General features: G+C 39.2%; 1 protein-coding gene across 4 annotated transcripts in view; it reads left to right on the plus strand.

Moving 5' to 3' along the window:
• ABCC8 (ATP binding cassette subfamily C member 8) overlaps positions 1 to 27,852 on the plus strand; it is an 85,576-nt gene that overhangs the window by 30,884 nt on the left and 26,840 nt on the right. For all 4 annotated transcript variants that reach the window (XM_086748031.1, XM_086748030.1, XM_086748033.1 and 1 more), the window contains 13 exons: positions 653 to 787; positions 2,272 to 2,434; positions 7,240 to 7,280; positions 7,586 to 7,731; positions 12,056 to 12,161; positions 12,382 to 12,492; positions 14,397 to 14,472; positions 14,565 to 14,670; positions 19,244 to 19,279; positions 20,870 to 20,905; positions 24,046 to 24,144; positions 25,015 to 25,099; positions 26,348 to 26,428. In XM_086748031.1, coding sequence (XP_086604157.1) covers positions 653 to 787; positions 2,272 to 2,434; positions 7,240 to 7,280; positions 7,586 to 7,731; positions 12,056 to 12,161; positions 12,382 to 12,492; positions 14,397 to 14,472; positions 14,565 to 14,670; positions 19,244 to 19,279; positions 20,870 to 20,905; positions 24,046 to 24,144; positions 25,015 to 25,099; positions 26,348 to 26,428 — 1,221 coding nt within the window. The remainder of the gene's footprint in view (positions 1 to 652; positions 788 to 2,271; positions 2,435 to 7,239; positions 7,281 to 7,585; positions 7,732 to 12,055; positions 12,162 to 12,381; positions 12,493 to 14,396; positions 14,473 to 14,564; positions 14,671 to 19,243; positions 19,280 to 20,869; positions 20,906 to 24,045; positions 24,145 to 25,014; positions 25,100 to 26,347; positions 26,429 to 27,852) is intronic.

The raw sequence follows: 27,852 nt of genomic DNA on the forward strand, positions 1-27,852 counted from the left end.
TTTCATATTAGCTTCTATAGCAAGCAATGAAGCATTCCTTCTTTGTGGAAGTCCCATATGAGGTAAACTGGTGCGTTCTGATCAGACTGGGAGATGTAATTTCTTTCCCAGTGTAAAAATGCTTAAATGTCAAAGAAAAAAAAATCATAAGTCAAAGAAAATGCATGCTATATAATCTGACCAATGGGGAAAAATATTTAATAGTGACTGGAAAGGGAATATCTCAATGTGTTACTTGGAAGTATTTTAAAATAACTTTTAAATTTTATTTAAATGGTTTTTTTAATAAATGTATTTGTTTTTAAATAAAGTTATTTTAAATAGCTGGGAGAATTACATAATAGAAGATAAGCAAATCTGTACAACCTTCTTCTGTTGTTCATAATGGGGAGTCGATGAAATGGAAATACACAGAACCCACAAGCTGGGGAGGAACACTAGATGAATGTATCTGGTCCTCTGACAGATTATCCTGACTGATCAAACCCCACTGTGCCAGCGATGGAGAACGTACGGCATTTGAGGGTAGAGTTGGCTGCAGCGGCTGTTGGTTTTGAACACGCTGTCCAGTTACCCTGTAGTTGGTCTTTGTGGTACATACGCAAAGTGAAGCCATCCCCAGCCTTCCCCTCACTTTCTTTTCTTCCAACAGATAATTGTAGGAATTCTTCTGCTCTACTACCTTCTTGGAATCAGTGCCTTAATTGGAGCAGCGGTAATCATAGTCCTTGCACCTGTTCAGTACTTTGTAGCAACAAAACTCTCACAGGCCCAGAGAAGCACGTTGGTAAGTGCCTTCAGACTTGTACATGACATAAATATAAATAACCTCTGGTAATTATGCCTTGGTCTGTGTTTGGAATCACAAAGCTAACCATGGACATTGACCAGGAACTGAGTCTTAAACATTTTGTAATGTTCAAGAACGTCGAGTTCAAAAATGTGAAAACAAGATGCAGGGTTTGAGGTGTATATTTTTTAAAAAGAATGTGTTTCCCTAACAGCAAAAAAAACCCCTTAAGATCTTTCTAACTTGTAAATGTAAATGGTCTGTAATCATTGACTGAAATGGCTTCAGGAGGTGAGATGGTGCACAAATAAATGAATCGTGCAGGGCAAGCTGTGCAAGGGGAAAGGAAGTAGGAGTGCTGCATCCAGACTGAAATCCCAGATAGATTCATAGATGTGGCAATCTGATTTATTTAAATAACCTTCAGGCAGTCCTAACTCTCACAGCATGCTCCTCAGCTGGGGAGCTTAAGAGGTCTATTAAGTCACAAGCTGTTCCTTGAGCCTTTGCTTGGCCTGTCTATAATTCGAATCTCCTGCATCACTGCCGAGAAAGTTACCTTGGTTCATAGGAATTACCGTGCCCAATTGCTCTGAACCTTATCCCTACATTTGGTGACTGTTGCACTGCTGAGGAATCTGTAATGGAGCCAGACAGCTTGCTGAAATCTCTTCCACCACAAATCATGGGTGATAATGAGAGTTATTTGTGCACCTTCCTGTGTGAAAAGTAATGCCTTCAAATCAACAGTGTACATACACCCTTCTAGAAATGTAGACAGCATTCATCCCCATAGCATCCAAGCAGACAGCCAACATCACCTAGAAGTTGCTGCAGATGGGAGCAGTGGATTCTGTGCTAAAAATGTCTCCGCTGAGCAATGTAGTGTGGTCCAAAGATTCTTGAGCTAGCCCGACAACTGGAAGCAGCGTAACTGCCAGTTATGCTTTACTAGGAGTATGACTTTACCAGTATGTCATTGTGCCTGAGCCAGCTGGCCCTGCTTGGAGTCAAGGTTCCCTATGGGATCACAGCTTCTTGCCAGTGTGGCCTGGCTGCTTTGGGGCCAGGCATTGATGTTCGAACTTCATGTTGGCTGGGCAGAGCGACGTGCCTGGTCATAGCTTATCTTTGTGTTCTGGTCTCCTCTGTACGTTGTCAGTGGGCCTGCTGAAAATCCAGTGTGCTGGGCAGTAGAAGACATGAAAGGCTGCCTTGCAAGTGATCAGAAAGCTGACAGAGGAGTAAAATTTTCAGTACAAGAGATATGGGCTAGGGGTGCAAACCAACTGCCTGTTCACTGAACTTGAGGGAAGCTCAGCTTTGTGAAAAGCTGTAACAAAACATCCGAATGGACAGATCTAGTAAAGTATACCTGACCGATTACAAAGGGCTGCGTACATTTTTTGTTTGATCCTTCTGTTTAGGGGACAGGCACTTTTAATTATTTTTAAGTAAATATCTATGTAAATGTTTTGCAGGAGTACTCCAATGAGAGACTGAAGAAGACAAATGAGATGCTTCGAGGCATTAAGCTCCTTAAACTCTATGCTTGGGAACACATCTTTCACAGCAGTATAGAGGAAACAAGACAAAAAGAAATGACTAGCCTCAAGTCTTTTGCCCTTTATACCTCCATATCCAGTAAGTCTCTGCCTTCATTCTAATCCACTGTTCAGCTGGAGTTCTACTGCATTATTAGCTACTAATGAGTTTACCATTTCTCTGTCAAGATTGTTTCAGTTGCTTTAGGCTCTGATCCGTACTCCTCACTTTACATTTAGTCAGCCTTTCCATTTAATTCAGTCGAATTTTGCCTGTGTGGGAAATATGTCTAAAAGAGAAAGTCAATGCTTCATCGCATTAGCTTTTCTGGAGAAAAGCTTTTAATGGAGAAGTGTTTCACAGGCTACCTTCAGCCAGCAATATTCTCCTCTATAACATGGCATTCAGGAAGAAGCCTTTGTTGATGTTTCTTTTTCTTTTCCTCCTGCATTTTGCACAATACAGTGTATCATAATATGTGACAGGAATTTTTTTTGCATTGAAGCTCCAACAGATGGTACTTATACTTTCTTACTTAAAGTTTGGATTTCTTGTAAAAACAAATGATTCTCAAGAGCATTTCTATATCCTAAAAAGGTAAAATATGAGAATCGTGGCAATTTCATCATTCCATATTCAGATTCTTTTGTCTCATGTTGTCTTTCAAGATGCTTTAAGGCATTTATCATCCTTTTAAAAAGACCGAGGGCCATAGATCATATGCAACACCTGTATAATTGTTACTGTAATACTTTAGAAGTAATTAGTGAAGCCCTAATGAAGAACACTGTTTGTATAATCGGTAAGATATTAATGAAATGGAAACTTTTAGTGAGAAGTATTCAAATGCCACAAGTGACCTGTACAAACACTTTCTAGACTAATAAGGAAGGCTGCTCCTTAGGAAAATAACTTTCAGATTGGTCAGTGTGATTTGATTTCATTCACCCAAGAGACGTGCAACTGACTTCCTTCCCTGCCAAATGATCACATAGGTAATGCACTTTGAGGCAAAGATCCTGATCTCAGTGAATGTACCTGACATTAACGTGAGGTTTTCATTGACTTCTGAGACCAGAATTTCTCTCTGGGGATCCTCAGCTCTCTGTGCTTGGAGATTAGTTACCGTTTTGACATAAAACAGAATTTAGCTGGAGCAGATTGTGTGACTGGAAACTCCATCCTTCACCCAGATCAACACAGACAGGCTCTCTTTGTTTGCACTACTTCATGTGGCATTAAAATCTATTTATAGTCAGAGCCACAGGTTCAGCTGTAGGACTGAAGGAGCTGTAGAGGTTTATTTGTTTTTAAATCCTCATGGTATCATTTGCAACAGCTACAAAAAGTGTATTCATCCCAAAAGTACTGACTATTCTGTAAAGAAACAGTGACATAAGTATGAAACCATATTATCAAAACCAATTTTAAATATGTACTGATCCTTCTTGAAGCATTTAACGTGTATATTTGCATTCTTGCTTGTGTTATGCATAATATTTATGTGTATGTAAGACACAGTAGATTAGTTTCTCAGCTGGGGTAAACCAATGCAGCTTTTTTATGTTGCTGTTGCATACCATTTTGACTTATAAAGAGTTCCCATAGTTTTACCTTACAGTTCCTTACACCCTCTGACTTTAGCAGAAATTGCACTGATCTTTACAAACTTGATCTTTATAGGGAACATAAAGTTAAGAGAATTTGTCAGTTTTCTTACCATAAGTATAAATAGAATGACAGGCATAATCAGCACAAAGCATGTTTACTAATATTATAGTGAACATATGGTTTAATTCTTTTAAGGAAGAAAAAAAAAAGGCATGAAAAAGGCAGGACATGGCCAAGATTTTATGTATTATTGATTAAGAGGAAGGCAGACACTTCCCAGAAAAATAAGAAAGCAGAAATGAGGGGTTTTTTATATATACTTTGAAAATGTACAGTGTTGAATACTAGAATACTTTTCTAAGTATAATTAGCTATTAAGGTGAATGAAAGAACGTGGTTGGAGCTACTTCTATTCATGAGGAATAGGTTTGCATTGGATTATAGAAAATATACCTACAAGTTTCAGGGCAGTGTTGGCTAGGCCACAAGAAAATTCCATTTCAAGACCACATGGCAGTTGGATCTCATCTGCCTCGCCTCTTTGTCTGGATCCAGTTTCTGTGTATATGGAATTGCTTATGTGCACTGAATGAGCTAGTGTAGACATTAACTCTTCCTATAATTTTAATGAAATATATGCACTAGAATCAAAACTGGGTTGCAGAGATGGTAGTGACACCTTTTGAGTTTTGGCAGTGAATTTTTTAACTATAGCAAAGAAGATTCCTGTGTTGTTTTTTTTTTTTTTTTTTACTCATTAGTAAGATTATCCTATGTTTGGTTTTACAGTATTTAATATATACTATATATTCAAGAAAGACAGAGAAAGGAAGGAATGATTTTCCTATTTCTACGGATTTTTGCCTACTCTGTCAGAAGCCAAGTAACTCCAGTAACACAGGAAAATAACAGCAGTTACTATCGTGAAATACTCAGAAACAGCTGAAAAGGTTTTACCCAGTTTTTGGTCTGCCTTTTTCCAGTAAGGAGGTACTTTTCAACAAATCTAATTAAACCAAAAGTCTTAGCTGCAAACCAAATTTATGTTAGAATAACATTTTATTATTCTGGACACTTGCATAATTGAAAAAATAAAAATAAATTTTGAAACCCCTCCTAAAGTCCAGTGGCTCAATAAGCCCTTATTTGTTTGCTTGAAAGGAGATGTGTGTGAAGTCCTTAGATATACTTGTGATCTCACAGAATAGCAAAATTTGGATTGACTTCTTGGGAGCCAACAAGTGACCCTAGGTGTCTTATCTGCAGCAGGCCTTGCCAACCCTACAGTATATTTAATCTGTCCAGGTTTGTATTAGACAGGTATGATCTCATACAGTAGACAGCAGAAGAGCAGGATCCATCTCCAAGAAGTTTATCAGCTTTGCTAGATTCCCTCATCAGATTCATTCATAAAAGCAAGCTCGTGTACTGCAGCAGTCTCAAAGGCAAATCGCAAAGGCAAGGATTTAATAGAATTAAGTAGTCCATGGTTGCAGGCAGCAAGCTTCACTTCTTTTTCAGAATTTCTGTGCTATAACTACCTCAAGTTTATACAAAGTGTGAAAACTAGGAAAGAAGTAGAATTGTTAGGAGAAATGAGAGTCTGAACTGAAGGTGCTTTGTATTCCAACACAGAAAAGAACATTTTCCTCAGAAAAATGTTTTTTTCCTAAGATGAAGAGTAAACTATGAATTGCTAGGCTTTAATACATATTAATGTTTCAAAGGCTAAGCTTTTATTTTGGAAATACATATACAAGTGTACTTATATTTTTCAAACACTCTGTCAAGGAATTAGAGCTACATGAAATAACACAGCTATTTTACTTATGCTTGAGTACAGCATTTACAAGTATGTTACAGTGCTCATTAAAGATCTTCTAAATGTAGGAACGTCTGACAGTATATTAAGTTCTTCAGAGGGTTTGTGCCCAGAAAAAGATGGCCAAACAGTCAACCAGAAGTATTTGTGAGTCAAATGATGACACTCCACTCCACTCCGCTTCAGATGAAGTAACTAGGGAGTGCTTTTAGTGTCCGAATATTGGCTGTACCTGGTAGGAAAAAAGATCAGGCATGGTTTAAACAAAAAAGAAGTGACTAGCCTCTTTCTTTTCAGTTACATGTGTGATGATTTTTTAATTCTATTTTAGCTATAGGTTCTATATATTTTCTCTGTACTGTTTACTTCATGAAATAAAATGAGCAAAGGTCAAAATGAAAAGGTGATGATTAAATAATATCCTCGGGTTGTGATAGAGGGGAGAGATGCGTGGGGTAAGATCGTAGCTCTGGTTCTGACAAAAGCTCCCAGATGGATAACTGGTTTTTATTGCATTCATAACCTCTGTTCGCACCTGATCTAAGAGAGATCCCTATACAGAAATGATATTTGCTTGCTTCTCCCAACCCATCTGTTTAATAACCTCTGAATGCTATAGTATATGAGTTGCTATAGTAAGAGAATCTGGGGCACCAAGACAGATGCTGTTCAAGGTCAGGGAAGAAACTGGTTCATTGTTTGCATTTGAATAACTCAAAGTCCAGCTGACATCAAAGCTCTACCACAGTTACGTACCATTAGAACTGGTATCAAGCTCCTGAGGACGTTCACAAAGTAGCCAAGCCTGACAAGGCAGAAGTAATTATGAGTAAATCCTCCATAAGAATAAACTAAGTCAACGATACAGTGTAGGGTTGCCAATCTTTCCTTACCCTTTGAACTGCATCCCTAAACCTGAGGGGGCTGCAAAGCCCTGTACCTCAGAAGTGATGCCCCAGAAGGAGGTTGCAACGTAATGTCCGTGCCGGTGTCTCTCCCAGGAGGTCCTGCAGCTGGGCTGCAGGCTGGGGCAGAGCTGGCTGTGCAGCCTGCCTGCAGGGCAGTCCCAGCATGATGACCTGGGCAGCCTCTGCCGGGTCTCCATTCCTCTCACTGTCAGGCATTCAGGTCACCCACCAGACCTCGTACCAGTTCGGCCTTTCTGTCTGTCATGAGACAGGGACCTGCAGCATCCCTTGCCGGAACTGTGTGCGAGCTGATCACATCTCAAAAACAGTAGATTAGTCATCTCTTCCAGGGTGCACTGCTGGGTTCTCTCTATTCTGATGACGTGAAGAGAAGTAAACTGTAGGCATTTTAAAACAATGTACTGATGTGTGTAGATAGTTGTGCATTTTTCCTATCTTAAGCATAGAAAATACCATTGTAAACCAGTGCTAGTACTATTTTAACATTTAGCATGTCTGAATGGAAATTGTTTCTAAATGTTCCTACATGTTTTCCTTCACAGTCTTTATGAATGCAGCAATACCAATTGCAGCTGTACTTATAGTAAGTATGGACTTTTCTAAGTAGTGTTAATCACAACTGCATTTTCAAGTATAAGTGATGTGGAAACAAGGATGGAGGAAGACAGGATGCCAACCTGCTACACATTTGCAATTCCTCTGGGAGAGAATGGAAAATGCCCACTTGTCATCTGTAACCAGAAGCAGTCCGCAGTATGCAGCACTCCCCTAAGCTGTTAAGAGAGTATAAATTAAAATTCTGTAAATGAAATGCTTATGAAAAATGAAGTCTTTCTGTGTTTCCTTCTTTATGACAAAGCGCTGATGGTGATGTCTGTCTCTTTGTAGACATTTGTGGTCCATGCTCATCTGACAAGGAAGGCTGACTTCTCCCCATCTGTGGCATTTGCCTCCATCTCCCTGTTTCATATTCTTGTGTCTCCGTTGTTCCTGCTCTCCAGTGTGGTTAGATCCACGGTCAAAGCATTAGTAAGGTGAGAACTGTCAAATTAATATCTTTGCTACCACCTCTCTGACCTTTGAGAATGTTTCTGTTGCTCATTTTACAATTTTAAGTTTAGAAACAGTGTGGTGATTATTTATCTGTTGTTGTTGTTTTAAATTACTTCCCAGCTTTTTGCCTTGCATGGTTCCCTTTGTTGTGGCATGGGGGCCAAGTTCTTTGCTGATTTGTCAATTTGTCACAACTCATATTTTGTGGTCCACAGCTAGTACTTCATTTTGTAGAATGAGTTGAGCTGGTAGTGCATACAATATGTATGTGGTAACAAGAAAGGAAGTGAAAACTTACTGAAGATTTAATTTAATGTAATTTAGTTTATGTGCATCTATCAAGCACGTAGAAGGGAAAAAGGTAATCACAGAAGCACGTGTGTTTCAGTGTGTATCTCTTGCACTGTGCTCAGCCTCCACCCCTCTGCCTGAGAGATTGTCTTTTGGTGGAGTTAGACTTAAATAAGCCAGCAAACAATGCTCCATCCAAATCACTATTAAGTGTGGGAGTTAATGACTAAATGTCTACTCCAGATTTGATGAATTTTTACTTTCTTATGAACATGTTAGTCTGGGTGTTCAAAAACTGAAATAACAACCAGTAGAAATTCTGTTTCACTGGGAGTTGTACTTTGAATATCAAAAGATTTGTGTAAAAACCTCTTAATGCTTCTCATATGCAGTATAACTCTACCTGACTGGTAGGAGAGGGAGAGAGAGTTTGGGCTTCTTACTTTATTTGGATCTCTTTGTGACCTCCAATATAGGTGTCTTAAGAGCTTGTCTACTATGGGACAGATGCTGGATCCCAGCCCTTACTTAATTGCCTTTGTCACTTTGGAGACAGAAAGGAGACTACAGCAGGAGGCTGAGATTGCCCTTGCTGTTTTGAAATTCCCTGACAGTGCAGAGTCACAGCTGCATCCTCTCTCCTAACAAATGTGAAATCTGAGAGCATCAGCAGCTGGCATGAAATGTGTTGCAGCCACTCTGGTAGTCCTGAGAGTCATGGCAAGATGTCATGCTAAGATTGCAGCCAGCAAAGTATCTAGGGGCCTACACTGGCGCTGGAAATGGGCATTTATTTTGGCTTGTCTAAGGATTTCTTTGTAAATGAATTGCGTGATTCAAACTCTGTAAGAAAGTTGATGTGATCCCTGTCTTCCTAGCTGTCTGTATCACAGTGACCCAGGTAGTGCTTCGGTGTGCATTGCTCCACAGTGCTGCTGGTGCCATTGTAGATGTGTCTTCAGAGTACCCCATCCCTCAGTGCAGTATTTTGGAAGCCTGTGCCAGATGTTTTCAACCCATGCACACACATGCTTGCTTACATAGTTTGGTAAATGTGAAAAAGCAGACAGTTATTAGAAAGTTGTGTTTGTGCCAATTGAGCACAATTAATGTTTACTTCCACACTTACCTGTGTCCTGCTCTTATGCCTTCCTGCTAATAAGTAGCTGATCGGTAAGATCAGGTAAAGGTAACCTAACTTGATGAAGCTGTACTTTTGGTTTTAGAAAGTGTACAAGACAGCTTCTCCTGTAGTGACAGAAAGTAACTAAATGAAGCAGAAGACGATCCAGCAGCAAAACCAGCATGTAAAGGATACTAAGAGAGTGTTACTGGGTTTGCATCTCGAGCACTTCACAACCCCTGCTCTGTTAATATTGGCTCCGGTCTCTGATGCCAGATGCTATGAAGGACAATAATTTCCACAAATACACTCATCAGTATCTTTAATCATTACACATCTACTCAATTGCAAAGCGTCCTCATAGATTGTTATGGACACTCTCAAAACAACTGTCTGATTGATTCCAATGGCAAAACAGATTTAAAGCTTCCATTCCACATAAGGCCCCTGCAAACTTTCCAAGTTATGGGGCTAGGGTGTGTGCTTCTGAGAGGGGGAACTGTTGAAAGTCTTTAGGAAGGTGAGAAATTATATTATCTCTTTGAAAAGTTTTTTTTTTAATATGTGAAGTGTTTGTGCCATTGAAGATTACAACTGAGCAGCCAGTTGATGTATTTCTTAAATGTGAGGTCTTCAAGGACAAAGGGTACAGCATACAATTTTCCATCAGCAAAGGTCAGCGAGAGTGGCATTATGTATCTTACTGGGTTTAATATGAAACCGCTTTTTCAGTCAGCTGTGCAAATAACCATGACTTAATCAATACATCTATTCTGTGGCTTAAAAATAAGCTCCCCTTTGGAGATATTGGAATACTAGTGAAATTGCCACGTCAGTGAGAGCTCTGCAGAGAACATACTTTTTTTATTCTTTAAGAGTGTAGAACAGTGTGTCATCCTGAAATATGAGTTGCTGCCTCTAACAAAAGATTTTCTCACAGCTATACTGTGTTTCCGCAGTAATCGCCACAGCAGCAGCAATTCCAGAATTAAGCAGAGCATTGGGCAGAGAGCTTGCAGAGAGAAGTCTTGACGCTTAGAGTACAAACACCTTGATACACAACCAGAGAGCAAAAATCAAATTGTTGCATGGTTTAATAGAGACATGGTCTTGTTTGGGTATGCGTGGTCCCAGAATGTTTGCTGTTTTCTCTTCCTCCCCCTCTAGACCCTTGAGCAGATACACAGGGGAATTCTCTATCTGCTCTTTATACCTTCAGAGCAGTTATTCAAATGTCAGTGCAATTTTCCTATAGAGAGTGTAGGTGCAGCTGCATACCAACTTCACATAGGCAACATCTAAACCATCATTTAGTCCATTTAAAGACATTTAAAGTGTTCTTTTAAACATCTGGTTCACTGAACAAAAGAAGGAAGATCATTCCTAGCCCTGTTTTCTAGAGCTTTGCGCAAATAGACTTACATATCTCTAGTGATGGGGCTTCCAATTTCTTCCTTTGAGATAACAGACCTTCCCATTAAAGAATTTTGGTCCATCACTGAGCCTGAATTACTTATTACTGCTCTTGTCCCATCCCAAACAGTTATTCTCCCCCTCTTCAGCTGCTTAGATACTTAGGTACTGTAGTACCTGCTCCAGCTAAATTCACCCCACTGTTTATCTCTTAGTTCAGCTGCCATTAGCAAGTGGGCAGGTTGATAGAAAAACTGTAGAACCAGTTCTCTCCTAGGGAGTCCCCAAGTGGCTTCGATCTCTACTTGCAGGACAAGTGGTAACTGATCAGGGAGTCTGCCATGGGCAGTCCTGTGCTGCCTTGGTCCAAGCACTGTTTTGACACCAGTAGAGTGTTTCCTGAGCTTCTTAGAGGAAACTAAGTCTCCTTCTGAAGAAGACATCTCTGGCAGTGGATTGCAAAATAAATGCTGGGGTTTTTATTTTTATTTTTTAAGATTTTCATACTAACAGGTAGCCATGTATCACTGTGCTACAGTGACATCGTTGGCCTGTTTCTCCCCAGTTAGCCTAAGGCTAAATATTGAAATCCATTTTTTCTGTCCTTGTCCATAAGTTTATTTTTAGGAACTTAAGGCCTTCTGACACCTTATCATTTTGGAGAATGATAGTTAACTTATTTCCAGCTAATTGAGCCCCTTTGATGTTGAGTTCATTATTCAATCCACTTCCTTTACAAATTTAATTTGCTGTCCCTGTGAGTAGATTAGACATACACTTTATAAAGTCAGGTACAGAGATAAAATTGATGCCATGATCTGTTAAATGTCATAATAAAGGCACATTATCTCTTAGCTAATTAAATCTTAAGCAGCTTGTGAAGATTTTATGCCTTCTCCTTTGTTACTGGTTGCCAGGATTCCTTTTATATCTCATCTGTTGAACACTGTTCCGTTAAGGTAGGTATATTCCTTTATTATCTTACCTCACATACTTCGAATTTCATCATAGCATTGAATTTAGCTCTCAGTGTAGGGATTTCATCAGACTGCTAGTGTTTGTAAGACTGTTCAGTAGAGCTTACTGTGCAACATTTCAGTAACATAAATAACATTAATTCTACTTCAGCATGTGGCTTCGAAATGAGCTACTGTTGTAGCTGGTCTACCTCCCACCAAATGCCTGAAAAAATGTTTTGTGTAATCTCTCTGGTAGTATCAGAAAAGACAAGACTTGAGAAGCACCTGCACAAACCATTAAAATATCAGAGCTGTTATTAGACAACGGGGAAGGCTTTGTCAGCTTCCTTGCAGTAACTTCTTGTGCACGTTTTCATATGCCTGTAACACAGTGAAAACAAACAAACTATGCAGCAGACAGTGGTTGAAATACTGAAAGGGATGCTGTATAATAAACATTTCAGTGAACAAAAGTTTTGCATTCCAGGTTAAGATGTTATTCTGTTTTTTCCCTTTCAGTGTGCAGAAACTGAGTGAATTCCTGTCAAGTGAAGAAATTGGAGAAGAGCATGATAAATCTTCAGAGATAAGAAGCGCAGATAATCACAGCAAATACCAAGCAGTGGTGAGTAGTGCTGTTTAATTGCACGTGAAGTGAATGGAGCAATTTGTACCTGGAATAAATTTTTTACCTTTCCATTTCCTACTGATTATTTCTTGCAATTGCAAAAACTCTATTTAATATCATGAACTACATAGGTCATAATATGATTGCTTGTGTTTAGGACATTTTGCTGGTACTGCCACCAATTACTACTTATTTCTGTCTTTCTGATTTTGCACAGCCACTCAAAGTTGTTAACCGCAAGAGGCCTGCCAGGGAGGACTGGAACAATTACGCCTCTCACATGAGAAGACCCATTAACATCACAGAAGCAGATGATTTTTGTGTAAAGGTGATATGAAGGTCACTCTAAAAACACTGTTACCATAGCTCACTAATAATCGCTTTTGTATTCTGAAGGCAGTTTCAAATGCAAGTACCAGCATTTGATGGGAACTGTCAGAGTATTGTGCTCCTGTCAGAGATTAACCTCCACCTTTCTTTTCTATGTCTTCCGTTTTAAGAATTGACTATTGACCTCGATGTTGTGATTAGCTGTGTATATCCCTCTAGATTTCACTCAGCAATTTCCTATTTGAAGTATTTAAGTCATTAGCCCTGTTCTCAGGACAAAAAATTCCAACTTAGAACACAGAACAGCCCAAGTTGGAAGCAACCTTGAAAGTTCATGTGGTCAACCTTTTATGTGTGCCAGACTCTTTCTTCCATTTCCAATGTACAGAAAAATGATATGAAGAAAATGGAAAATAATTTGGTTTACACATTCCTAAAATTATCTTGTCATGGGTATTCCTTTCCTCTTTTGAAATTCTTAGTATCAAAAACTAACACCCAAAGACCTAACTTCTTTGAAGAAAAAAATAAAATTACCCATGCCAGTTTGAGGACTGATGCTCTTGATTTGCCATAGAAATGACCAGAAGTAATAAAAATCCTGATGGTTGTTATAGCAATGATGCTGTTTATTTTGGAAGTCTGCTATTACATTTGCATTTCTGGCACAAGAGAGTGAATAATTCAGTTTCATAGGACTAAGTAGGACAACTGGTAGTGCTTTCAGGTTTTTTTTAGAGGCTGTAATCTGATGTCCTGCTTTGGTGCAGGATTCTTCTTGAACAGACTTCCAGGAAAATAAGAGGAATATTTGAGTGAGGATTTTGGGTGGAGTGTTGCATCAAAAGACAGCCCGGAGTGTTAACAAAGGAGTGTGTCACAAAGGAGAGGCCAGAGCAGTAACCTCTGTAAGGACAGTATTTATGAGGTCTTGAATAGAAAGGCAGGACCAGCTATAATCTTTGGCTCCATCTGCTGACATCGTGTTCACCAGCGGCACCTGGGTCACCGAACTCCTGCAGTTGCTAAACTAGAGGGATGAACACTGCACTTTCTTTTGTTCATTTTTTTCCAGTTGTTTCCCAAGATAAGAGTATCACTTTTTTTCTCCAGGGTATGATAAGAGTGTTCCATTCCACTCTTCTCAGATCAAAACATGCTGTGCCTTGCATTCCTGAAAGGCTTTGAAGGCTTCAGTGGCTCTGAAAAAGTGAGAGAGAGGGTCCTGTGTAAATACAGGCATTTTAAAATTGTCTCCCGTTTTCTATTTTTCACAGTATCCATGGAAATCTCCTCCATTTGAAGTCCTGAACAGGCTTTGATTCTTGTTTTTAGTTTTTTTCAGTAAAAAGATTTCTGTATCTAGCAAACCCTAGGTTGTCTGAGAATCATATCAAAAATACAAAGGAAAATCCTGTAATAGGATAGGCACCAACATCTAATTTCTGTGGAAAGTTCTGCAAATCTGCTTGGAATTTGGACCATGTAATTTCTGTGTAAGCTGCAATGTGTTTAGAGTGACATTCACTGCTCTGCAGATAGGAAGCCACGACCCTGTATATATAATTTTTGTCATGTCAGAATCATTTCACTTATTTCATATGCCCACTTTACAAATAACAAAACAAAAGAAACTCTAAACAGCAACTTCTTTTTCCTCAGGAATTTTTCATAGTTTTCTGATGGCTGTGCTTGCTTGAGTTCAGAGATTCTTGCACGTCAGAATACAGGCCTTTACAATCAGTCACTTGAAGATCTGTTTCCTGCATTGAGTAATGACTAATTCTGTTCCTATGCTTACTTAGTGTAATGAAAACAGAAGAAATGTCTCTGATATTGAAAAAAAATAAGTCAATTCTAAAGCCAGTTTTCTGTTTCTTATTTTTCTCCATCTTGGCATAGATCACAAATGGATTTTTCACTTGGACACCGGAAGGTCCTCCAGCATTGTCCAATATTGACATCCGAATCCCTCAAGGTACAAAATGACATCAGATATACAGAATAAGATGTTTTTACATGAGCATTTGGTAAATCAGAAGCTTATATATACACCCTCGTCTCTCACAGGTCAGCTAACAATGATTGTGGGACAGGTTGGCTGTGGTAAGTCATCTCTCTTGCTAGCCATACTTGGTGAGATGCAGAAGATCTCTGGCAACGTATTCTGGAGCAGGTAGTGCTATTTAAAAATTCCAGCTTGAATTGGGTAGTAATGCAGAAAAAAAGACCAAATCTGTCCTGGGAATCTGTTTGTGGAGTCAGGAATTTTTTAGGTGTACAGTCAAGACAAAAACCTTACCCTAAGTGATAGGGGAGCACATCAGAAAGAACTCCCAGCCAGGGTCAAACAAGGCATCTACTCCATTGATAGGAATAGAGAACCATACTTGGGCATTCTGCACTCCAGCAAGATAACCTGAGTGAAATCGTAACTAATTTGGAATCAGAATTAATTAGCTCGAGGTGTTGTGCTGCTACAGAATGGCATTTGCACTTTCAGGCCCGAGCTCATGTCTTTGAATAGAGCTGTAAAGAGTTACTGGCTCACCAGGAGTGGTCCCTGGCTCTGCTTTTGTGTGCTCCATCCTAGCGCTGCTCCACTGCCTGAGAAACTGAAGTGTTTTTTTATAAGCAGTAGTGACCTCAGGGTACTCCCCCAGCGCATCCTGCCCAATTTGACAAGAGGGAGATAGTCACATCCTTCCCTCCTTTCCCAAGAGGACACAGCAGCTGCACTCTCACAGCCAGATAAAGGTTATACTTGTGTCTAACTTTTGTACTGGCCATGAAGGGAGGAAAGAAAATGCTACCAAACTCCACCAGCTGTACGGTTAGGACTTGGTCTCTTGACCTTCAAGCAAAGTGACAGTGGTATAATATATTGCAGCTTCTGCATGTGATTTCAGGTAAATTGCTGCCTTCTCTAGTACACTGTCTGATCTGATCAATGTGTGTGAACATTTTTGGCCTGTTTATTTTGTAGTACTAGACTTCTAGCCATACAGACTACACTTTGTCTTTTGGAATACAGTTATTTGTAGGTAAAGCTTGACAAATGGCAGAAGAACCTAGAGAAAAAATTACTTTTATTTCCCACTGATGGGAATGAAGGAACAGTGCAACTGTAAATAAAATCCACACACTCTGATGGACAAAGGGTCATTGCTACCCAATGGGTTCTGTACTGATTCTGTGAAACAGGCCTCACAAATTCCTTGAGTGTTTGTAGAGAGATATTATTTATGTCCAGCCTTCATGTGTAAGCCAGTTACACTACTCAGAATTGCACATCTTTTAATAGTAATGGCACAAGGAAGGAAGGTTCCTTATTTTAAAGGCGAGGGAAATGGAATGTAGGAAGGTGACCCTTTCAGCTGGTGAGGAAGACAAGAACAGAAGACAAAATTCCAGAATGTGGTGATCTATGCACTAAAACATACTTCCCTAAGCAGAAAATCAGAGTATGGTGAGGAGCCATACAGAGTTCCTGCAGCCTTATTAGGGGAACTAATTTCATTTCAGCAAGGCTGTAATTTTTTACAGATGACATAACGTGATTAAGAAGTGCAATTTGAATGTCTGAAGCTAAACTAAAACAGATTACATGATGGTTCTGATCAGACTGTGTTTTTAAATAGCACTTGTTTAGAAGTATGTACTTCACAACACTGTAAAGGTCAGAACTGGTTTTCGTGTCTTCTATATGTGCCAAAGTATCACAAGGTAAAATTCAGTTGTTACCACATTTGCTTTGCTATCTGTCAGATATGTAGAAAGGGACTTGTGGCTGAAACAATCTTAGCACTGAAAGTGCTGGCTGCACTGGGGCAAATTATATTTTGTCTCATCTTTCAGAGCTGCTGCCATGTGCACTGGTCTATTCAGAATGATGGATGGAGTCAGTGTAGGCTGCACACCTGTGTTGTAAAGCTATCAGATGAAAGCTCCCTTAATTTGATAAGAAAATATTAATCCCTGACCAGGTACATGCAACATTATCCCAGATTCAAGGAGAGCGGTCTTATCAAGTAATCATCAGAGCATGTAGCCTGAGCTCAGGCAATAAAATGTGTCACCAAAATAAGTTAGATCCTTGTTACAGCTCTTTCTTTGGGATGAGAAAAGTGCTTGGCTTCAGTTGTTCACCTTACAGAATAGTCCTAATTATTTCATTCCAAATTCCCTTCCCCTTCCCTTCCTCCAAGGTCACAGCTATGAAGACCATGGGTTCATCCTGCTGACATGTCACTCGGTGCTCAGGAAATCTGGATTCTATTCCTGGCCCTTCCTTTGGCCTAATGGATAACCTTGCATAAGTCATTTCCCTCCTCTGTGCATCCATGCTCTACTGATAAAACAGGATTAACTACATATCATCTTTATTTGCTTCCTATAAAAATTATTTGTTTCAAAACCTTAAAAATACATGTAATTTTTTCCTAGGCTAGAAATCAGCTAATGAGAAGTGAGCACTGGCTCATTTGTGATTTTTTGTTGTTTGTATTACAGTGTGTGCTGGAAGATCCGTCTCAGATTACTGCCCCTTGACCAAAGCAGGCTGAGAGTATCTCAGCATAAATATTTTATAATATGGTTAGAGATTAACCAAAATAGATAAATCATTATTTACATTCTGAATAGATGATAAATAGTATTGGTTATTGAGTAAATAATTATAGTATATGGCATGCGAATTTCGTCTGGACAGTATCTCGCTTTTTAAAGTCACAGTTCAAGATCAAGTCTTCTTGGAGTAAATAATATCAGAAAATTGACCTAAATGAGAAATAGCTCAAACAAAATTGTCATTTGTTTCTAAACAGGACATTTATACTCCCATGTGAATCTAAAGTTCTTATAATGTGAAAGGAGTGCTAGATTTGTTAATATTGTTAACAGTAGATTTTCTTCTACTCAATGTTGAGTTGACTGTTTTCATCAAATGACAATATTTTTAAAGCTATCTTGCTGCCTAAAAAATACATTGATTTTTACAAATAAGTGTTTGCTGGAGTTTTCAGAAACATCCAGGTACTTAATTTGATTTTCTTTAAATTGGAAATAGATATCTGAAGGCTTGAAAATCTCAGTAGGCACACATTTGCATCTTTAGAAATCCATATGCCTTGAAAAATTAGATCTAGATCTCATTATCAAACATACATTACTTTGATATTTCAACACTGGTAGAAGATAAAAGCATCCTTAATTGCCAGGAGTATGCAGGAAGAGGGGGAAAGGAGGGATAAAACAAAGTGAAAGTGAGATAAAGTGGGTTGAAAAGGCTGAGATAAAACTCCAAATGGAGAATTAAGTTTTTCCAGCTACAGACCATAAACACAGATCAGGGAATTGATCCGCCAATGACCTGCCTATGAAACTTGTGGCACCTGTGGCTGTATAACAAAAGAACACAGTCAGCAGAAACAGCTGCGACATTGCTGTGGACTGCTGCACCTTGTTTTACTCTGGGATGTTGATGGATTATCAGCTGCACGGCTTTCTGCCTGTCCCACAGGCTGGTGTAGGAGAAGAGCACTGTGGAGAGGGAGTCACTGTCATGCCTAAATTCTATATCTCATGAGTTACCAGGGTGTTCCCCAGTAGAATGGATGCCTGGTCTTCTTTGGGGTGGTCCATGAAGCAGGAATCAATGTTTGTTGTTCAGAGTCCTTGTGTTGTGCATGGAAAGGCTGGAAAAGATAGTCCCCGTTTCAGCCCCTTGATAGTTCTGTAAAGAATGTGCTGCTACTTAATGATATGCAACAGATTAATGGATTTTTAGAAAAGGCGCCACTGAGTTGACATGGTCACTAAGGACCAGTGGAGAGTGAGGTAACTGTGAAAAATCTTTGTTTGGTACAGCAGCCTTTGGCATACAGATATTAGTGGCTGGCTGGTTCTCTCAAAGTGAATTTAGATGTGGTCATTGCTTACTATGTATTCACTTTTCAAAGTGTCTCAAACCAACCTTTTGAACTGGAGGTACAGTGTTCTTTCCCGGATATGTGTAAGCAAATGGTGTTGGCATAAAGTTAATGAGACTATCCTCTTTAAAGCATGAAAAGCTTTGTCCCTCCTTGATTCTTCTATACAGCTCGACACACAGATTTTAAATTATTTTTCAATGGAACTGAATTTAGCATCAGTAATAAGTATGGCCAGTCATCCTATTGAGACTACTCTATCTGTGAACATCTTGGTACACGTTCAAAAACAGCAGAAACAAAAGGTGTCCGTCCCTCAGACCTGCCCACGCTTACAGAGGCGCATCCCCCCAAGGACAGGGCTGATACAGAACGCAGCTTGTTGCAAGGCAACGGAAGGTGGGATCTGAGGTTCAAACTAACCCATTATATGCTGCAAAGGTGCAGTTACTGCCATGGAAAAGTACAGTTTCACAAATTATCAGTTTGTTTTCCCTGAAAATTTCCTTTTTTTAATGGAACTGCATTCTTGTCACACTAGGACTTCTCAGTTCTGTTAGCACCTTCAGGACAGAGTGGAGGTGATTTTATTTGTTGAGTCAAATTAAACATTTATAAGGTAAAAAACTGTCACCAAAGTTTTTTTTGACTGCTAAAATCAAGTCAGTTTGTGTAGAAGGAACAGATGCTGCACTGCAGCTCTGTGATAAATACTGTTTACAGTCTGTGCACTAAGTGGAATTTAATAGTTTTTCTTTCTGGGGCAGATTGCCTGTTCTTAGTTAAGTAAACAGTCTTTGCTTTCTCTTTGTGATGCAGCTGTGCTTCTGACAGTGAGACGGGGGAAGATGTCAGGTATGGTATTGTATTGGTCTTCCTACTGAATCGATTGCAATAGGAAGAATCAAAGGTTTCTAAAATCTATGCTTAAGATTTTCAGAGGCAGAATTCTGAAAATCAGTGAAACTTTTACCATACTAATTCGCTTAGGATACAATTTCTGAAACCATCTATGTGACTTATGAAAATAAGAGCTGGATTTCCTTTATGAAAACATTGCCATTTGGTGCTTTCGAAAATCATATCCTAACTTTCCCGTATGTCTTTGAAAATCCTTCTCTTAAAGTCTGAACCATATTATTCCCTAATGCTACACTTTAAAAAATAGTATCAAGTATTATAAATATGATAAATAACCTTTAAATGTTTTATTTATTAAAGCAAATTTTCCCCGTTACCTTTCTCTTCATTTTTTACATCCTGTCTTAAGTTTATTTTCTCACCTAGCATTCTTCAGGCACTCACAAACTGAGAAGTGTGAGAAGCAGCGGATTAGTCCATCTGTTCTAAAGGGATCCTTGCATGGAAATTAGTTTTACCTGGTGAACATAGCTCAACTTGCATTTTGGGAATAGCTACCAAATCAACTGAGAGCAAAGCTTTCTGACATGGTTGCCATTTTAGTGTGGTGCACGAACCTCTGCAATGGTAAACCTTGTAAAAGTGACAATCCTGTCCCTGCTGAAGTCAATGAGAACTTTGTTACTGAAATCAGCAGAGGAACAATGTGATATGATGTCCCTTGTGCACCCTTTTGCTAAACCGTGTGTCTTCTGCTGGAGAGAATATTTTCTTGGTTCTGTGATGCACCAACTATTCTATCAGCCTCTTTTCTCTGCTTTACCTTATTCCTCAGACTTATTACCGGGTTGTCAGACTGAGTCCTGCAAAACTTCTGTTGCCATCTGTGTGTAGTATAAGAGAGACTTTCATGTATCTGACTACTAAGCATCATGGTAAAGGACACTGAAAATCCCACTGTTCTTTCTGTAGAAGAGAGACTGCAATTTCTGTGACAAGACAAAGGGAAACCATTTGAACCCATCTAGATACCAGGGAAATACAATCAGAATTAGACATTCACATGTTTGAATTTGACATTCAACTGTTATGAGGGTGGACAGCAATCAGTAAGATAACATGCACAACAGTACAGCAAGCATATTAAAAAATAGGAAAGAATATTAGACTGTGTGAAACAATTACCAACATTATCAGAGGTTCTGGGAATCCTAGTTATGTTGGGTAAGGGCTGTAGGAATATGTCTGGTGGTTTTGTTGCACTAGCATCCTGTAGAACATTTTTGGTGTTCTCAGAACAGAGACTATTTTAAGCCAAAGTCTTGTGAACTTTGCTCATTGGTGTTGAATACTTTCTACAAGGTTGTTTAGCACTTCTCAGAACTGAAGCTTTAACCATACATTTTTTAGGTCAATATCACATAGTACAGAATTTTAGCATACTTAAGAGAGTTTTATTTCTGTTATGCAGTCATTTTGTATTCTTAATTATAGCATAGTGATAGCACTTTAGGTATTATTTGTGTTGTCTAAAAATCATTGAATTTTTTTTTAAAAAATAACCCTTGTGTTTGTTTTCTGCAGCCCAGAGAAAGAATCTCCTGTGGACATGGAATTCAGGTACAACACTTGAAAAACTGATGGGAACCTCCGGAGTTCCCTTCCAACCTCAGCCTTTCTGTGACTGTGAACATTCTTCAGAAGCGTCTGCAGTTAGTGAGTTGTTCCTCTGTAGAAGGCAAATGGGTTGTCTCTGTATGCGGCTACTGCAAAACTTAGAAGTAAAAACAAGCAAGTGACCCTTGCAGTTTAATACAAGTTTTGCAGTTTAAAAAAGTATGCTCCTGAATAGTCAAGACTGGCAATATCAGAATGTTCTATCACCTGCCATCAGGCTGAAAATAATGGAAGCATATTTTTTTTTGCTCATGCAGTAATAGTATAGGACAGGACAATACACATTTCTCTTGTATCTGGAGAACATTTGATTTTGAGTTGTTGACTGATATTAGAAATTCATTAATTGTGCAAAATAATCAAGGTAAAACTGTAGTCAGCTATGAAAAACACACAGGAAAGGCTTTGCGATGTGTATTTTCTTCTACTGTTATAATTGTAGGTCCATTGCATTTTAAGTGCATCTATTTTCTTTTAAAAATCACCAACATTTCGGACTTGATAGGTTTATTAAGGCACTGAGATTCATATAGAAGTGCCCCTTAACTAGTCTTATTTTCTGTGATCTTGAATGTAAACTGAGCCTACTGGACTTAACCAAATGAAATGTGAAGACAGAGTAATAACTTTAAACACACAATCTTGACAGTGTTGTTTCTGATTCTAGATTAATGAACAGCCTTGATTCTATATTAGCCAAAGCACATAGTCTCCAGGGAGCTCAGGGAAAGTTTTCCCTATTCAATCTAAGGTTGGATTTTGCTATCTGCCTCTCTGATAATTAAAAGGCTATAGTCAGTCTATCTTGTGTTATCAGAGGAAAAATATTACAGACCGTTGATGAAAAAGCATGTTTGTTTATGCAGTTTGGGGGTAGCAGGCGATTACTTCCACCTGCAGAATAGATTCCTCATAAGTCTTTGCTAAACCGTTTGTTTGCATTCGGTCTTTCAAGTGTGAAACCGTAGGCAGGTGCAAGGCAGGCTTTCAGAGACAGTGCTGTGCACTCCCTTTCAGAATATTTTGTTCTCTGGATTTTTGGCCACATGTTTCTCACAGTTTCAGTAAAAATTTTGTTTGATTGTCTCTTTACTGTGAGAAGCACTGTAGACATGCAATAGATTTCTCATACAAGCAAGCACTTGCAAGCTTTTTGCTTATGTCAAAAAATGATCTGCCCTGATATGTCATGCTAGTGTCAATTTGCAATTAAGATTAATTTAGAAGGATTTACTAAATTCTAAGTCTGTAATGAGTTTTGTCAAGCTCATTGCTTCTTCCCAAATTCCTTGCAGTTACTTGCAGTAATTAATTCTCACTGATGGCCTAAAAGCAGAATGCAAGCCAAACGTGTTCCCAGGCATTGTGCTGGTTCTTAGCATGGAATGCATCTTACTGGCAGTGCCCATATCATTACTGAACAAAAGAACACTTTTTACAGAAGTTGTAAAAACATTTTCCTCAAAGGTTTGCTACTATTTTTCAAAAAATAAATTAGAATAAATTAACTTTTCAATCACATTGAGAATTAAGAGCAGCAAAGGCACAGTTTCAAGTGATGAAAAGGAAAGGAATACAGGTTCATCTTGGAATGCTCAGAGCAATTTTTTTCTCGATCATTGGGATGAGAATTTCATACTAATTGAAAAAATGCTTCCCTCTTGAGGCAGAACTTAAAACTCTTTGAATTAGATTTTGGGAGTACGAGCTGGGCTGCCTAGGGGATTTTTTCTGTCTTTGTTTGTTGTTTGTTTCAGTTTCATTTTCCAATAAAGAGAATTCATAAAACATAATTAAATTATAATGAGCCATCAGACATTTGAACTTGGAAGCATGTTAGCAGGGTAGTGTAACTGTGTATTCTTTCAGGTTATCAAAGACAATTGGATCCTATAATGACTTGTAACAAGCTTGGTGAAAGCCTGAAAAAATGAGCAGGGCAAGTGACCTTACCTCCGGATAAAAAAAAAGATAAAGCGCCTGGTGTATTTTGTCAGCTCACGGTTTGAATCACGTTCAGGTCCAACTAGAAAGAGGCTGCTGTAATGGCTGTCTAGCAGACAAAGGCTACATTTGGGTGAGAGGTCCTATCTTTTTATTGGATTAGCTGATATAGCTGGAAAGAAAATAGAGATACTTTTAGGCGGATGATCCCTCTTTTGGCCCTTTTCTGGGGAAACAGTGATATGCCAATGAGTTTTCCAATGGTATCAGTTGCTGTAAACAAAAAATGTTGCCTTTCTCCCAGCTCTGCCTTACTGAGATCCACAACTGCCACAAAAGCACTACTACTTCACTACCAGGCAGATACTTTTATTTTTAAATAGTAATAATAATAATTCATGTGAAATAAAATATGCATGGCGAGATCCTGTTGACCATTCCCTGATAAGTTGCCCCTTCTGATGGTACGTTTTGGGGGCAATTCTACAGGGGGAAATCTAGCAAATATTTTTTGGCTATGTTCTCTTTTCTTCTCTTTATAGAGGTAGAAAGATTTTACCCTTGGCTACACATTTACTTTATGACTCAAGTTCTCTTCCTAGAATGGGGAAAATAAATGTGTGGGGGCAGGAGGAATTGCCTTTGTGCATGTGTGGAGTTGTTATTTTTTTTTAAGTACCTTTAAAATACCACTTTAGAATGTCTCTCCTGAAATGTGTTGCCTAAATAGTGATCTGCTGTACATTATTTTTATTAGTCTATCCAAACAGACGAGATTCAATCTGGTAATTTTCTTCCAGCTATCCAAACAGAGCTGGAATTCAGTCTTTGGTAATTTTTTTCCTGTCATCTGCACTGCTCAAGAAGCAGGTTTACTGAGCTAGCCTCTTCGAAACCAACCTCATAGCAGAAAAAGAGAGAACAAACTGAAACTCAGTTAGGTAAACAATTTCAGAATTCTGTTGGAAATTTAACATCTTATGTATTTCCTTGATGAGAGAGCTATTGATTGTCCTAAAGAACAGAAATGAAAAACAGTGTTTTTGAAGACTTATTAGCAGTTTCTTCCTTTAGAAGAAAATGGTTTCTGATAACCCCTACTGCACTTGGTAAGCTGGGAATTCTGGTTTTTTTTCCAGGAAAAGAGGATCAGTAGCATATGCATCACAGAAGCCTTGGTTGCTCAATGCCACGGTGGAAGAGAATATCACATTTGAAAGCCCTTTTAACAAACAGAGGTAACGGATTTCAGCACTGTTACATGCTTTACTCCCCTATTAGCTAAATAATGGAGTTGCATAGGCCTCAGGTCAAGCATGGGTCCCCATCTCCCTCTAGTAACAGATGTACTGCATCTGCCTGAACATGAGAAAAGACCTTGAGTTCTGCACAGTCCCCCTTTGACCATGATTTTCCTGAAGGACACAAGGGACAGAGTTCAGTCTCACTTGAACTTAAATGTAGAAGTGTGTTCATTTCTGAGGACTGTGTTTGTTTAGCATGCGGTATTCTCTTCTTACACCTAATTAACTAGTTTAACTGTCTGAAAAGGACCTTAACCGTTTGGGAGTGGGAATGTTGTTTATTACAGTTTCAGTGTTTGGTACATTGTGAAGGATTAATGGGCTGCCTTTTTATTCAGTATAAGTGCCCACCAAACCTTCTAAAATATTTAAAAGTTAATTGCTGGTATTCCATCCCCCCACTTTTAAAATAAGTGGTTGTCTATGTATTCACATCCTACACACATTTTTTTTTTTCTGTCATCTTTGGATATTGAAACAAGAAACAAAGGCCCTGGGCATAAAAAGAAAACTAAATGCTAAACCATAGCATATACTGTGGAAGAAGTTGTGCTTGTTTTGCCTAGTTTTAACTATCAAATATTTTTAATTGGGAAGCTGACCTAAGATGATTTTTCTTAGCTGGACTGTTACTTACTTGCCTGTGATTGAAAGAGATCCCATTAGAACAATTAGTGGCTAACAAATACGCTTTCCACTGTGTGATTTTTTCCAGCTGGTTAATTTTTGTTCCTCTGCAGGTAGGAAATGTGCTTCTTTAGCAGTATCTGTGTGGATTTTGCATTACCTTTTTTGTTTCTGCAGGTACAAAGCAGTAATTGATGCTTGCTCCCTCCAGCCTGATATTGACATTCTCCCTCATGGAGACCAAACCCAGATTGGAGAGAGGGTCAGTAAACAGCTATAGCCTTCTATTTTTGTTTTAAATATATAGAGGGGTTTTTATTATTTTGTTGTGTTCTTAAAATCTTACCGGTTATTTGGCAACAAAGGTAATCTTAGTTAAGTGTACGTTTGGGTCATTAGTCTGAAAGCTCATTGCTCGGTAGACGTGGAAACACTGTCATTTATCTGAGATGCAATGATTTAAATGTGCTGCTATAGAATGTGTGACTAATTCTGTGGCCATTATCTCAGATATCCTGAGTTCACAGTGCATTTTTCTGTTTCTTTAGGAGGAACATAAAAATAAATAATTCAAAGATTTTTAGAGCCCCTTCATTTCAAAAAGGGCAAGTGTTTAATCAACGGCAAGCTAAGCTGTATCGCATCAGAGAAGATTAGAGAGTGACAAGAAAGGAAACAGAAGTCAAATTTGTGGCATATACTGGCACTGTCACAAAAAAAAACCCCAACAAACAAAAAACACAGAAAAACCCCACCCCAAAACCATAACAAACCGCCCCACACAAGGATACATTTAAGGATGCATTTCCATTGCCATGTTAATTTTAAATGGGTTAGTTCCTAACCTAATTCATAGTGTAGCCAAACAAATGGTTTTTGACAAGAGGAGGGAAGTGGAGGGGAAAGAGAAGGTGGGGTAGCATCTTTTGGCAGTAGTGCTGGCTTATGAGAGCTTAAGGTGTTTGTGAAACTGCAGGTGGATCACAGGAAGGACAAGTAACTTAGAGCAGGGCAGTAGCAGGGGACTAAGGGCTGAAAACAAGTAGAATAGGAAGGAGGTAATGCTCAGCTCAGCATGGTCTGACCTCCCAGCTAGCAATTACTGATTAGAGTATATAAGGGAGCTGATGTAGTATGACAGCATACCATTATAAAAAAAAAAAAAAATAAAAACTAGGACACAGACAGATTAATAAGGCTAACTTTTGAGTAGAAGTCTAGTTTAGACTGCCTGCAGAATGTCTATGCCACCTACGCCATTATGTCACCACAAACCATGAAACGTTTCCCATCCCTCTGGTGTGTATGGAGTACAGCTCTAGACAGAATGCTCTGGCTTTTCTAACAAGATGTGTACTGTGTTCCCAGCTGAACTGCAGGCCCACACTTTTGAAAAATTTCTCTGGGTTTCTTTGTCCAGAAAGTCTTCTAGGGAGAATCCAGTCAGAATATGAATATTCAGTTGATCTTTTTATAACTGTCTGATTGTTTTTCTCCTGCTTATCTCCAGGGTATTAATCTGTCTGGAGGGCAGCGCCAACGTATCAGTGTGGCAAGAGCACTTTACCAGCAGACAAATGTTGTGTTCCTGGTGAGTAGAAGCCATTATGTTTATGCTGCAAACAGAAGCAAGAGATGTGAGCATTTAGAATATTTTAAGGGTAACACACACAGAACATTGTGCTTCACTGAGCTCAGCCAAATATGCAGTTTATTTTATATCCATTGTTAGCTAACCTGCAGGTAAGAAGCATTTTGTGAATGCTGCAGACAGACAGGTATTAGGATACAAATTGAAATGCTGATGCTTCCCCTCTCACTCTACTGAAATTTCTTTTTGATCCTTGTATTTATCTTTGTTACTTCGAAATTTAATAGTTTCAGCTGTATTCATGAAATTCCTAAGCTGTCTCAGGCCTAAAATTAATGTTGTCCTGTGTCCGCGGTGTTTCCTTTCTGCAACAAATGAAGCTGTCTTCCCACCCCGAACTGCTTGTTGTATATCCTGTCCCAACCTCAACAGAAGTGCTATGGAAAAAGGAGTGAGAGCAGGCTCTAAAAACTTAGCAGGTGGGAAAACAGATGCATCCTACTCACTCACTAGTAGTCAGCTTGCTGGCTTTCCAATTTAAGACCTCCTTCTTAAGCTTGGTTTTCAAGGAGCTTTGAATCCAGCTGTTATGACAGCAAGACATGAGTCACATGGGATTAGAAAAGCTGTGCACATTAGAGGTCATCCCTAGAAGTCTGGGAGGTTACTTAGACCTTTCCCTGTAATTAGGCTGATCAATACCTGCTTGTTTCACGTCTGGGGCATTTCCAGGCAATGACCAGAAGGCAGAAGGGTAGAGAGCAGTTGGGCCAGGTGCTGCAAATCAGCAGATCCAATATTGGGCTGTAATTTGGTCTTGTCACTTTTCTCCTTTTGTGCAGGTCGCTTAATAATATCCTAAGAATAGCAGGTTCCCTCATGGTTTGATAATGTAAAAGCACCTACAAATAAACTTTCATAGAATCATAGAATCACATGGTTGGATGGGACCTATAAGATCATCTAGTCCAACCGTCTTCCCACTACCATTGCTGCCACAGCTACTAAACCATATCTTGTAGCTTCTCATCAAGCCGCCTCTTGAACACTGCCAGGGACGACGACTCCACCACCTCCCTGGGCAGGCCATTCCAGTGCCTGACCACTCTTTGGGAGAAAAAGTTTTTCCTCACGTCCAATCTAAACCTCCTCTGGTACAACTTGTGGCCATTTCCTCAGGTCCTGCTTGTTGCCTGGGAGAAAAGGCCAAACCCCTGCTCATCACAACCTGCCTTCAGGAAGGTATAGAGTGCAATGAGACCTCCCCTGAGCCTCCTCTTCTCCAGACTAAACAATCCCAACTCTCTCAGCCGCTCCTCATAAGACTTGTGCTTCAGACCCCTCTCCAGCTTTGTTGCCCTTCTCTGGACATGTTCCAGGGCTTCAATGTCTTTCTTGTAGTGAGGGGCCCAAAACTGAACACA

Source organism: Chlamydotis macqueenii, chromosome 5 (genome assembly GCF_036417535.1).
Source record: "Chlamydotis macqueenii isolate bChlMac1 chromosome 5, bChlMac1.mat, whole genome shotgun sequence".
Classification (NCBI taxonomy): Eukaryota; Metazoa; Chordata; class Aves; order Otidiformes; family Otididae; genus Chlamydotis; species Chlamydotis macqueenii.